Source organism: Pteropus medius, unplaced genomic scaffold (assembly GCF_902729225.1).
Source record: "Pteropus medius unplaced genomic scaffold, Ma_sr-lr_union100, whole genome shotgun sequence".
NCBI classification, from domain to species: domain Eukaryota; kingdom Metazoa; phylum Chordata; class Mammalia; order Chiroptera; family Pteropodidae; genus Pteropus; species Pteropus medius.
Genome location: NW_024340849.1, coordinates 49,837,131 through 49,849,936, shown reverse-complemented (window position 1 = coordinate 49,849,936; position 12,806 = coordinate 49,837,131). Strand labels below are relative to the sequence as shown.

At 36.6% G+C, this 12,806-nt stretch overlaps 1 protein-coding gene across 4 annotated transcripts in view; it reads left to right on the top strand.

Moving 5' to 3' along the window:
• Positions 1–12,806, top strand: part of SPIRE1 (spire type actin nucleation factor 1) — a 195,359-nt gene that overhangs the window by 157,146 nt on the left and 25,407 nt on the right. For all 4 annotated transcript variants that reach the window (XR_005649344.1, XM_039846272.1, XM_039846281.1 and 1 more), the window contains 2 exons: positions 2,414–2,586; positions 10,423–10,513. Coding sequence is in view for 3 of the 4 variants with exons in the window: in XM_039846272.1 (XP_039702206.1) it covers positions 2,414–2,586; positions 10,423–10,513 (264 nt within the window). In the remaining variant the exon portion in view is untranslated. The remainder of the gene's footprint in view (positions 1–2,413; positions 2,587–10,422; positions 10,514–12,806) is intronic.

Sequence of the window (12,806 nt, the reverse complement as noted above, 5' to 3'; positions counted from 1 at the left end):
TTTTTTAATCTACCATAAATGACTTTTTAAAATGTCTTAAGCAGAAACATCCATAAAATCATATGTCTGATTTAGTAATTTTTTTTTCTGAAACATTATAATAAATATATAGCCATTAAACTGTTTCCTTGTTCCTCTATGCACTACTGGTAGTTTCCCCCTTAGGGAAGCTCTGACCTGGTAGAGTAGGAACTTGAGCCCTGGGAATCGGAGTCTGTTCTTTTTCTCACTTTACATCTGGTTTGGGAGCCTTGCCTGGAATATGGTTAGCTGAGAGGGGTGGGTAGATGTGTGTAATTTTAACTTTGTGCTTTCTGTTGAAAGACTACTACAACAACGTGAACATTTCTATAGGAAGTGCATAAAATAATACACACTATAGAATAAGATTTTTTAAAATATACTTCAAGACTATATTTAAACACTACCTTTTTTCTTGAATAAGAATTAATCAATTAGCCCAACCATTTCTTCCTTTGCTTTCTGGAAACTTTTAAATTACTCTCCTAAGTGTGGCAGCCTACTGCTTTCTACACCTCTTTATGAAAGATTTATTTAAAGATTTTAACCTTTATAATTTGTGTAAAAACTTCCCGTTTTTGCCTTTTCATCTTCTTCAGTATTATACCTCCTTCCCCAATTATATGTTTGTTCAAGTTACTTAATACCAGGAAAGGTAATAAAAAATGCTAACATGCATAGTGCGCTGCCTTTATTACACACAGAAAAAAAAAAAAAGGTAAAAATAAAAAAGTATGTGTTGTCAAGTTTTTTATTACAAATTTTATGTAAAATGATAAATGATTAACAGGTATGTCTGTCTTTTTCCTTCTTTTTTTCCTTTCCTCCTTTCTTCCTTACTTACTCAGTCCATAAGGGCATGTTCTTTGGCCTTCTTGATCTCTTAAAAATAAGAAGAAATTGTAAATACTAAATTAGATATGCATCATTTATAATAAGTAATTTACATGATTCTTTTAAACAATGTCAAGGAAGGCTATATTAGAACACACTTATATACTGAATGTTTCCTGGACATCTACTTCTTATACTTCAAGCATAGAGAGGTCGGAGGGGAAGCTACTATAAATAGGACATTCTTATATTTTATAATAACTTCAGTTACAATGCCTTCCCCTCCTAAAGGAGCATTAATCATGTCTTTTTCACTTTAGTGCCTAATGTACCCTTTCTCTTCAACTACAGGGCCTTCATAGACTGTTCCATGTGCACAAATCAGTCCATGGCGCTAGTCCAAAACTTAAATTATGCAGTAACTGCTTTTTCTTACTTTTAAATATTCTAATTTAGTAGTTATTAAACTTAGTCCATGTTTAACACTTCATTTGAAATACTGAAGAAAATTAGTTCCACTTTCATTGGAAGATTACAAGCTATAGTACCAAAAAAAATTGGCCTTTATAATGAATACTAACAAGATTCAGGTATCAGCTCTGCTATATACTAGCTGTGGCTAAATCACTCTGAGCCTTAGTTACTTACTTGCTAATGGAGGTACAACTCAGTGTTAATAATTGCTAACATGCATTGTGCACTGCCTTTATTATACACAGCATTAAGTATTTTATATGCAGTTGATAATTTAATCCTCACAACAAACCCATGTCTGTTTTTAGCACATTTTACAGATGAAGAAGCAAGAAGTTAGGTAACTAGCAGCAGAGCTAGACTTTGAACCAAAACCCTCTGCATCTTACTGTACTGTATACTCTATACTCTGTACTGTACTGTAAACTCTGTGCTCTATAAGCTATACACTGTGTACTCTGTAGTCTGTGCTCTGTATTCTGTACTCTGTACTCTACACTCTGCCCTGTACTGCTGCAGTTTTTTCATTTGTTATATTGCCTTCCCATCCAAGCTTAAGCTCTGAATAATCTAAATCAGCTTCATCAGAGGGAATGTATCCCAGATTCTTTGAGTTCATGTTTATATGAATATAGATTATTAGCTATTTTAAATCAAACCATTTTCATATCTTACAGCCATATGCCTCACAAGGTTTTATGCATGCCATCACTTGGATCCATCTATCACTAGCTCTTTTGAGTCTATAAAGTAAAACTTAGCCTCTCTGGGCCACTGAAAAATAAGGAAGTTGAAATCAGCTATTTGTAGGATTTTTTCCAGCTCTAAATTCTAATCTATAGGTGTGACTATATTAGTCAGTTAAAAATTTCCTTTAATTGAATCCAACAGTTAATGTCTAACAAAAATATTTTTTACATATAGGCATTATTTTATCAATCCTCTGTGTTGTATTTGTGTGACATAGACATGCCTTGTCACCTAGTGTGTGTTTCCGAGTGCAGGTACGTGGGAAAGTAGGTGTGGTCCACTGATTACCTTTCTTGGCTCAAGAAAAGGTAAGCTTTCTTCTTTCTTTTACCAGATGTCACTACTCCTCAATCTCCAAAGAACATTGTGGAAGCATCAATGCTGAATGGAGGTTTAACGTCACAAACGAAAGAAAATGGGTTACGTGTGGCACAGCAGGTGCCAGCGCAGCGGAAGAAGCTTCTCAAAGCTCCAACTCTGGCTGAACTGGACAGCTCTGACTCCGAGGTGAGGCCCTATGGGGTCGGTTCACAAATCTTGATTCTAAATTCAAGATGCTAACTCTCTCTGACCCAGTTTACTAATCATGTTGCTTCAATTATTCCTTAATCTCATCCCATTTTTCAAACAATAAAGTTAGGATTAAAATTCATTTGTTTAGTAGGAAATAAAACAGTGAGTTACTTATTGTTACTTAGGAAAGACCAGTATTGCACCCATAGTTTATAGAATAAGTTTGAAATATTGGTATAGTCTTAGATTATAGTGGGGTTAAAATAAGGCAATAATTTTCAAACATATTATCTTAAATATCTTTTCCTTTATTTTGGGGAAGGAAAAAGTAAAACATTTTCATTAAAAACAGTTAATACTGTATTATAATTATCCACTTATTTCTTCTCTCAAACAGACACACACACGCACACATACACACGCACATACTAAAGGTTGTTCAACAGATAGGCCTCAGAAAGAAAACTCTGCTGGTGTTCTCCAGATTTCATCTTTCAAGGACTGCCCTGTGCGAGAAAATCTCACATCCTTCCCGATGCTAATGCTTCCCAAAGTTCTCAAACCTCTGTCTGCAGCATTGGTATTGTATATCTCCACTACCCGATCCTCAAAATCAACTCGTGTTAAATAAAATCATGTTCTTGCCTCCCTTCTTCCTTCTCCCTCTCCCCCTCCAAACCAAATGACACACACACTAGCTTCTCATCTTCTGTTTGCTCTCTTGGTAGCTGGTTCCATCTTCTCCACATTTATCAAAAGTAGAATATAAGGAATTATTCTTTAAGACCTCTCTCCCTAATCCAGGAAATTTCAATAATAACAATTTTGTTACTAAATGTTTTTCAGACATTAAGAATAATAAATATCCTTAGTACTGTCTGACTTCAGTGCGCACTCTCACACGTGCCGTTGCTCATCAGTCCTATCTTACCTCTCCTCTTCCTAGCTTTCCCGATTCCATCTTGCGCACACCAACAGAGTCTGTCATTCCTGCTTGAAACCTTTTGAAGGCTCCCTGCCACTTACAGGATTAAGTTCATGTCCCCCAATAAGATGTGTAAGAGCCCTGGTGATCTGATGTCTGCAACACTTCTCCCTGCCTCAGTCTATACTTCAGCCACACTCAACCATATGTTCTTTTCTGCACATTCCTTCATTCCTCAGCTCTTTGCTTAGCCATGTCTGCAGTCTACCCTCACTCCTAACTCTTGTTTATCCTTTAACACTCAGCGTGTACCTCACCTCCTCTTTTCCCTGATACCACTGACCCATTAGGACTCTCTTCTCTGTGATTCCATAGTAAACTTCCCATCTCTCTGTGATCTTAAGGCACTTAACAGCATAATGTCATTGTCTATTTCTCTCTTTTCCACCAGCGTGCAAGCTCCCTGAGAGCAGGAACTGTGCTGAATTCATTTTATATCCCCAGTTCCTAACACTCAGTAGACACTCACATAGTTAAATTTATACTAACCTTTGAGAACAACAGTTTAAATTAAAAAGACATCTAGCTCTGCACTGTCCAGCATAGTAACCACTAACCCCTGTGACTATTGAAATTTAAAATATATTAAAATTAAATAAATTTAAAATTCAGTTCACTTGTAGTTCTTAAGTGCTTAATAGCCATATGTGGCTAGTGGTGACCATACTGGATGGTATGAAAGACAGTGCCACCCTCACAGAGATCTGGTTTATGGGTACAGGGAGCACTCTTCCTTCACACCCACTGACCCACTTTTAACTCCTTTCCTTATCCTTTCACCTCCTGAGACAAGACTATACATCAGGCCATCATGAAATTATCAAGCAGCCTCTACAATCTTCTTAAGTTGTTCTTTTTTTGAAGATACAGCACTAAAGTCCCAAATCCAGATCTTGAGATGATCTGTTAGACACAGTTCTCTTAATCAGAGGGAGGCCATTTTTGCACATTTACCCATCATCAGTTTGAATATGAAGCAAGAAATAAGGTGCCGAAATGAGAAGTGTTAGAGCTAGGTTTCAGCTGACCTTTGTCATGCTACTGGTTTAAGTCTGGATGAGTCATAGTTCCGTAGTTAGTGGTAGTGGAAGTCTGAGATTCCTAGAACAGAGTGAATGATCTTAGAAAAGAGCCTGGAACTAAGCATTTTCCTCTCCCTCTTCAATTTAAAATTGATATTTTTAAGTACTAAAGTAGACTAGTCAAAAAAAATGTAGACTAGTCAAAGATACTAAATGTGGGAATGCCAATGTTCCCTTTTTTAAACTTCTGAATATAACGTTTAAATTCTAAATATGTTTAAACTTTAACATAATCAGAAGCCTTCATTTTTAAATAACTATATTTCAAACTTGGGCTTTGTAAAAATTGAAGTTTTAGTAGTTTCTGCTGATGAAATTTGGCTTTAGTTTAATAGTGGTAGATTAGTTGTGCTCATCCTAGAAAGCTCTCTTACCTGTAGCTGCTTTAAGATTATCTATCAACTGATTAAAGCCAACTCAGAAGAATGTCAGTGGTAAAGCCTGATGGTTGACTGACTGTTTCTATAGACGTGAAAAAGCACCTCAAACTCAAACCAGATTTCCTTACAGTGTGAATCAGTAGGGACAGTAGTCCACCTGGAACCTGTCATGGGTTCTGGCTTTGGCTGTGTGGACAGGACACAAGGACAGGTCCCTCATCTTGTCAGACATTAGTGTCCTCCATCCAAGATCTTTAGGTCTCTTCCAATTCCAGAACTTGGCAGTTCTACCCAGAAGTATGAACACAGAAAAGATGTTGAGGAATTATGGTTTTTCCAAATTGATGGATAAGTATTCTTTCCCCAGCCTAATAAATTCCTGATGTCAGGGAATTCCTAAACCAAGATTGATTTATCTCTGGTCATATTTACTCACTAATAAAAATGACCACAAATACAGTTAAATACATCCCACGTCACATTACCCAAACTGTCTCCACTCATATTTTATAGTAATGTTATTCCCTAGTTTTTATATATTCTGTAACTCTTCTTCTGTTTATTCTTTTCACGAGTTTCTTTTTTTTTTCTGGTGACACTCGATTTTTCCCATTCAAATATTTATTGAATGCCTTCAATGCCTTCAGTAATAAGGAAGAGACAGAAATGTGATGACCCTTGTCCTCCATTGCTTATAGTCTAAATGGAAATAAAAAACATATACCTAAGAATCATTTCACATGTTTAGTGAGCGCCTGCAGCCTACCTACCAGGCACTGTCCAAGGCTGTGTAGTGCGTGACATAGTGTGCCACCGTGGGAGCTGTGGGGCTGGAGAAGTCTCATGGAAGAGGTGGGACTTGGGCTGTAGAAGCAGATGAGCAGAATAGCCTGACAGAGGCTTTCTACTTTGTTGTGTGACACATGCTCTCCAGAGTCACTGTAGGTTTCTGTATTTCTCCCTACTGACCTGGACTTTCCCTGAGGGCAGAGGTACAGTCTCATTCAAACCTCTCTTTATGTCAGCTGTGCCAACTTGTCTAACGAATTCTTGGCAGAGTTTGCACCGTAAACAAGATTAAGTCGAGGCTCAGAGTTATAGTTAGAGGAGAGCACAGACCAGTTAAGAGGAATCTCAGAGAAGGCTAGTCTTTTTCTTCTATCCTCTCAGTTTTATCACCTATTTCCCCATTTTTCTTCCTTCCCTCCCATTAATAAGTGTCTTCCAAACCTCTTTTTAAGCACCAAAACTTTTTCTTCACATCAAACCTATAGAAGTACAATGTCAGTAAAAATGAAGGGTGGAGACTGGAGCCCTGCCCACCCCACACCCCGCCCTTGACCCCCCTCCCCAGTCTTCGGGGTCTCCGCTAAGACCTCAGAGAGTAGTGTGAAATTCCTTTTCCATTCTAAGAGGAAGTGTTCCACTAGGAAATTACAGCACTCAGCTAACACTGAACTTTTCACCAATAAGTCTGCCTGCCTCCCCTGCTCCTTGCACAGGATGCTTTGCCCACCCTCCATACCGAAGCCCTTGTAATGATTGAAAGAGAGACCAGAACCTCTCCTTAGGGAAGAAGCAGTGATGTTTCCAGCTGAAAACTGAGCACTTTATGCCCTCCTTATGTAGGAACTGCTATCATGCATGTTTAAATGTCTCCTATTAACTTAGCAGTCTTGTCTCAATAGAGATTTTTTTTCACGTTTTAAGAAATACCTTCCAGCCGCTAAAATACCAGCTGTATGGTAAACTCTTCCGTAAACGATCTAATTTAATTTTCTCTTCCATGGAGATTTCATGTTAAGAGAGATCTTCCACCATTCCAGTATATCACTTCTGCTCACCTATACAGGCATTTTTTATTTGATTACATGATCCACCAGAAATTTCCTATTCCTCATTGCTGTCTTTGATGTTTAACATAAACTGGGTCCAAATTATCACAAGGAACAGTTTGCCGTTTAAATAATCCCTATTTAGTTCTGAATTTCTTGTAATCAGTCAATATATTGTTATAAATCAAATATTCTTATGAAATAGAATATTAATGTATTTACTTTATCAATATAAACACAACTACTTTATGTAGAAACAAAAATTCCTTCTTAATAATTTTAAGAACTTTGAGACACTGACTTACATTTTAATTAATGCTTTAAGTTCGTAGTGTAATCAGGGAAATACATTTTTTTCCTTTTTGTCAAGAACTCCAGTTGCAAAACCAGCAAACCGATTTTTTTCTCTTAGTTAAATAATAATTAAATAATAAGCATTAACTGCCAGCTGGACTTGGTGTCTTTTGAAAGTTTCTAGTTGTTAAACTTGACCATTTGTAGTAACCCAGAAACCTCTTCAGGTCTTTAAAATAGGTTATCTAATCTGCCATTCGCCAGAACTAGAACTAACCCACAGTTTTTGCTTTAAAGAAAATATCACAAGCATTTTTCCATCTCATTAAATAACTTTTCAACATGATGTCTGATCTCTGTGGTATTCCATCATAAAAATTGATCATATTTTATTTAACTAGTCCCCTATTTTTGAACATTTAGGTTATTTCCAGGGTTTTTTTTTTTTAATATTATAAATAACAGTATTATCGTGAACATCCTTATGCTACATTTTTGCTTTGAATATTTCTAGAAGTATATTTCCTAGGTGAAAGAAGCATATTTTTGTAGCTCTCAATACGTATTGCCAAGTTCCTGAAAGAAAACTGTAATACCTACTGTTTCATTGACCTAACTCTATGCTGTACTTTAGGTATTATAAATTTATAGTCTTCACAAACACCTCAGGAAGTATCTATGACTTATATTAAAAGATAAGAAAACAAACAACAGAAAAGTTTTGTCTTTGAAGTTAGACTGTTAAGAAGTAAGTAAATGATTTGAAATCCAAGTCTAACTTCAAAGTCTGCATATCTCATAAGCTTGCTAATATTCCAACTAGCAGTATATGAGAAAGCCTAAATTTTAAAAAATTCAAAACTGAAAAGGTCTTTAGATATTTTGTCCAACATCGTTACTTTTCAGTGAGAAAACTGAGCCCCTAGTAGAGAGAGACTAAGTATAAAAACTCACATAACTTTTAGTAGCAGAATCCCTACTAAACTAGACCTCCCAACACCAGACCTTATTTCCATTACTCCTTTTCTTCTTCTAAGAAATCTAACTTAAGTGTTTCTTGCTTCTCTTTGTTAACCTCAGCTAGCTTATCCCAAGTAACTTTTTTAAAATGAAGGTAAACTTTGACTAGAGCCATATCAAAGTTTTTAGTAGGAAATCTAAGTAAAGGAGTTACATCTGAGCCTTCACTGGGCTTTTTTTTTTTTTTCCAGGGAAAAGGAAGATTTTCATTCCTGTTAGGTGCCCAGACTGGCCTCTGAGACGATTCTGACAGCCTTTAGTGATATTACCACCCTTGGAACAAAGCAGCAGTGGAGCAGTGCCAGTTCTGAAAGTGACCTCATTATAGCCAGGATCTGGTTAAGAGTCACTGGTCAGGACGTAGAACCAGAAAAGGTTTAACTTAGTGAGTGTCAGAGACTAGTAACAGATAAGACAATACACAAGCAAATTTTGAAAACCAGGCTAGGCAGTAGAAAAAATTGATCCAGAGATTTCAGAGCCCCTTCAAAATCCCTCAGGCAGGCAAAAAGTGTTTAGTCAATGGAAATAGATGTAACAGGGCAAGCAGCAAGCAGGAATCCACACACACACATTCTCTCACTCAGGAGATCTGACCTCTAAAAGACTCCTGGTTCCCCTTCTGGGTGTGTTTGTGATTCCTTCAGGGCAGGAACTAATCCTGGTGAAAATTAGTTTTCAAGTAGTCAAAAAATTGAATGCAGCTGCCTGAGATGGGCATGCAGAGACAGAGGACCATCAACAGCTTCTGAAAGGTCCTGTATCATGCCACTGTCCCTACAACTTTTCTGTCTCCTACAGACTGACTTGCATTTGCCTCACCTGCCCCATGACAGGCTCTTGGTTGTTCACAAAGGGAGTAATTCAAATGAGTAAAAAAGAATGGGGTGACAGATGTGGACAAGTCTCAGAGTTCTGTAAAATTAGGCTTTAAAAAATATTTCTAGGGAAGGTGGGCTAAAGTATCTGAGATAGGGGAATGTTTCTGCTGCTTATATCAGAGTAGCACCCACCTCATAATTATTTGGAAAGTGCTGTGTATGACTCCTTTTTTCTTTTCTTAAGAGATATTCTTGGTTTTTATTTCCTTTTGACCTTCCATAAGCAGAAGGAGGTCATTCTAATTGCTTGCTAGCTTTTCTAGAAACTTGTGTGACCTGTACGGTATCTGGGGTTGAGACTTTGCTTACATTGTTTGATTTGTTCTTCATGGTAACTATCAAGAGTGTGGAGGGCACTGTTCAGACCTTATCTGTCGGAACCGTATAGTTGGTTTACACAGCCTTTTTTCTTCTTCTGTTCTTTGGCCAGATCTTTTGAATTGTAGCTTATTTGAATGCTTTCAACAGTAGGTTTTAGGTGAGGTCAGTTTGTAGTGAATGGCTAATTCTTTCAGTCACCTTCACCAAGCAGGTCAGAGAGAATTTTCACTCTTTGTCTTACATAGTCATAGATTAATATATTAACCTAATTTTATTCTATATTTAAAAATATTTAGTTTTCTATAGATATCTTGGAAATAAGTTGTCTTCTTATTTAATATATAGTCCCTGTCATAGAGTAGGTAGTAAATTTTTCATGAATAAATATTGTACTTCATTTTGGTATAGCCTAAAACAAATTAAGATCTCTTCTCATTGGTGATAAGAATTTAAATTTTATTTGGCATAATGTAGCTACTTTTCTAGATTCACATGGTATTTCATGAAATGTTTATTTTCATCCACTCATTCAAAAGATATTCATTACATACTTAGTGTTGGGTTTGGTACTAGGTAACAATGAACAAGACGTGGGATCTACCCTCATGGCGTTCCCAGTCTGTTATAAATGTGTTAAATATTCCCCTAATAATAATATTAACCACTATTTATTATATGCCAGCTAATGTGTTAAGCATTTTGAATGCATTTTCTCATATAATCCTTCCAATAAACTTGTGGAAAGATGGTATTATATACCCATCTTTTACAGATGATGAAACTAAGAAACTTGCTCAATGTCACATCACTTTAATAAGTTCAAAGCCAGGACACAAATCCAGACATATATCTAATTTTAAATCCCTTCTAGTTTGTCTTCTGCTTGTCTAGAATTTTTGACATTATAATTTGATGCCTCATGGTAAAATAAATATTTAATAGCAAAATGTTATTAATTAGCAGAAGAGCACTAACAGTAAAATATTATTAATTTGTATAAGGAATCTATTTCTCTGCCCATATTTTTCTCAGGAAGAGACTCTGCACAAGTCAGCCAGCAGCAGCAGTATGTCTCCCTCCTTCCTTGAAGACCCCTTACTGGAGGCTGTGTCCATGAGGAAGAGTGAGTATTTATGGCACAAAGAACTAGCATCAGATACCTTAAAAAACACACTTGTACTGAAATAGGGAATCCCAAAGTGCCTTGTGATCATTTGGGGTAGAAAGAATTAAGCCTGGAATTTCACTAGTCAGGAATAGAAATGTTCAGTTATATTCCTAGTGTGAGATCATGAGGTAAGGCTAAACTGATAACTGGGCCTCAGGTTCTTAACTTAGATCAGTCAGCTCTGGGTTTACAGATAATAGTTATATGGAATAAGTCAATTGTCTGTGTGAGGTTTTCCTTAGGTTAGTTCCTCCTTCTTTGAATTTAAGCCTGAATCCTAAAATAATCTCACTTGTTATCACCTCCACACACAGGTATGCATATATGCATACCCACATACATATGTAGATAGTAAAAATACTTTATAACTTCAGAATATAAAGTTAAGTGATTTCTAAATGCTTTTAGTATTCTTTTTAATTTATAAGATCATTATAAAGGATTAAAAATTATGTATTAAGGTAGAGGATTCTGGGAAGATGGTAGACTAGGAAGTATCAGGAATCTTTCGTCCCACCTAGATAACAATGTCACTAGCAGAATCTATCTGATATAACTATTTTGGAACTCTGGAGTCCGTCGAATGCTTATAACTTCCAAAGAAAACTTGGATGGTAAATTGCAGTTAATTTTAGCCAGCTCTTAGCATAGAAGCAACTCTTTATCCCCCACCCCCAGCCACATGGCAGACAGTTGTGTACTGTTCCTGGAGCAGCTTATACACAGCTTGCAGGAGCCAGGCTGGGCAAAAAATCCTTGTCCGCCAAATACTGGGAATCTCTGCTCTGATTGCTGTTTCTGATTCCAGAGGTGCAAGGAGGTGGGCAGCCATTGCATTTTTGCTAAACCCTACTCTTACTCTAGCTCAAGTGTCTTCTAAGGAATTTAAAGGTCTGGTACCCTATCCCTTTCATTTTTTTTCTTTTTCTCCTTTGTGAAACCAGACATTATAGATTAGGACATTAAAAAGCAACTGCATATGCAGGGAAAATTAGAGAGTGACTAAGCATGCCCAGGGAATGGCTCATAAAAGACCTGAAAAGATCTTAAGTTTACACTTCAGGCTGATCCTCAGCACAGAGACATCCTACAACAGCAAAATAATAAACAAAAACAATAACAAAAAAACAGCAAATGCTGGAGAGGAAGGAGACTCTCATTTCCAGAGTTACCACATTATTAGATTCAAATGTCCAGTGTTCAACAAAAAAAATCACATGACATATATAGAAACAGTAAAGTATTGATCCATTCAGAGGGAAAAAAAAAATCAACAGAAACTGCCCCATAAAAAAAGACCTAATAGCAGATATACGAGACAAAGACTTTAAAACAACTGTTTTAAAGATACTCAAAGAAATAAAAGATGTGGAGAAATTCAAGAAAACAATGTGTGAACAAAATGGAAATACCAATAAGGAATAGAAATCCTAAAAAGAAGCCAGAAAGAAATTCTGGAGCTGAAAAGTACAATAATTGAAATGAAAAATTCACCAGAGGGATTCAAATACATATTTGACCAGGGAGAAGAAAGAATCAACAAACTCGAAGATAGGACAATGGCAATTATTGAGTCTGAGGAGCAGAAGGTAAAACAATTTAAAACCAGAGACTAAGGGACCTGTGGGACACCATCAAGTTGACCAGCATATGCAGTATGGGAGTCCCTAGAGAGGAGAAAGGAGTGCAAAGAATATATGTGGTAATAATGGCTGAAACTTCCCAAATTGATGAAAGGCATAACTATAAATATTCGAGAAACTCAACTAAGATGAACTCAAAGCAACCCACACCAAGGCACATTGTGATCAAACTTTCAAAAGCCAGAGACGAAGCATCTTGAAAGCAGCAAGAACGAAGTGAATCATCACATGGAGGATCCTCAATAAGATTTTTAGCAGATTTTTCATCAGAAACTTTGGAGTCCAGAAGAAAGTGGGCCAATATATTCAAAGTTTAAAAGAAAAAAAAACATCAACCAAGAATCCTATATCTAGCAAAACCGTCCTTCAGAGGTGATGGAGAAATCAAGACATTCCCAGATAAGCAAAATCTGAGAGTTCAGAACCACTAGACTTTCTCTGCAAGAAGTGCTCAGTGGAGTCCTGCAGGGTGAAATGAAAGGACACTAGAGAGTAACTTGAAGCCATATAGAGAAAGAAAGATCTCAGTAAAGGTAAATACATGTGCAGTTATAAAAGCTAATATTATTGGAACAGTGCTTTGTATAGCACTTTTTGTTTTCTAC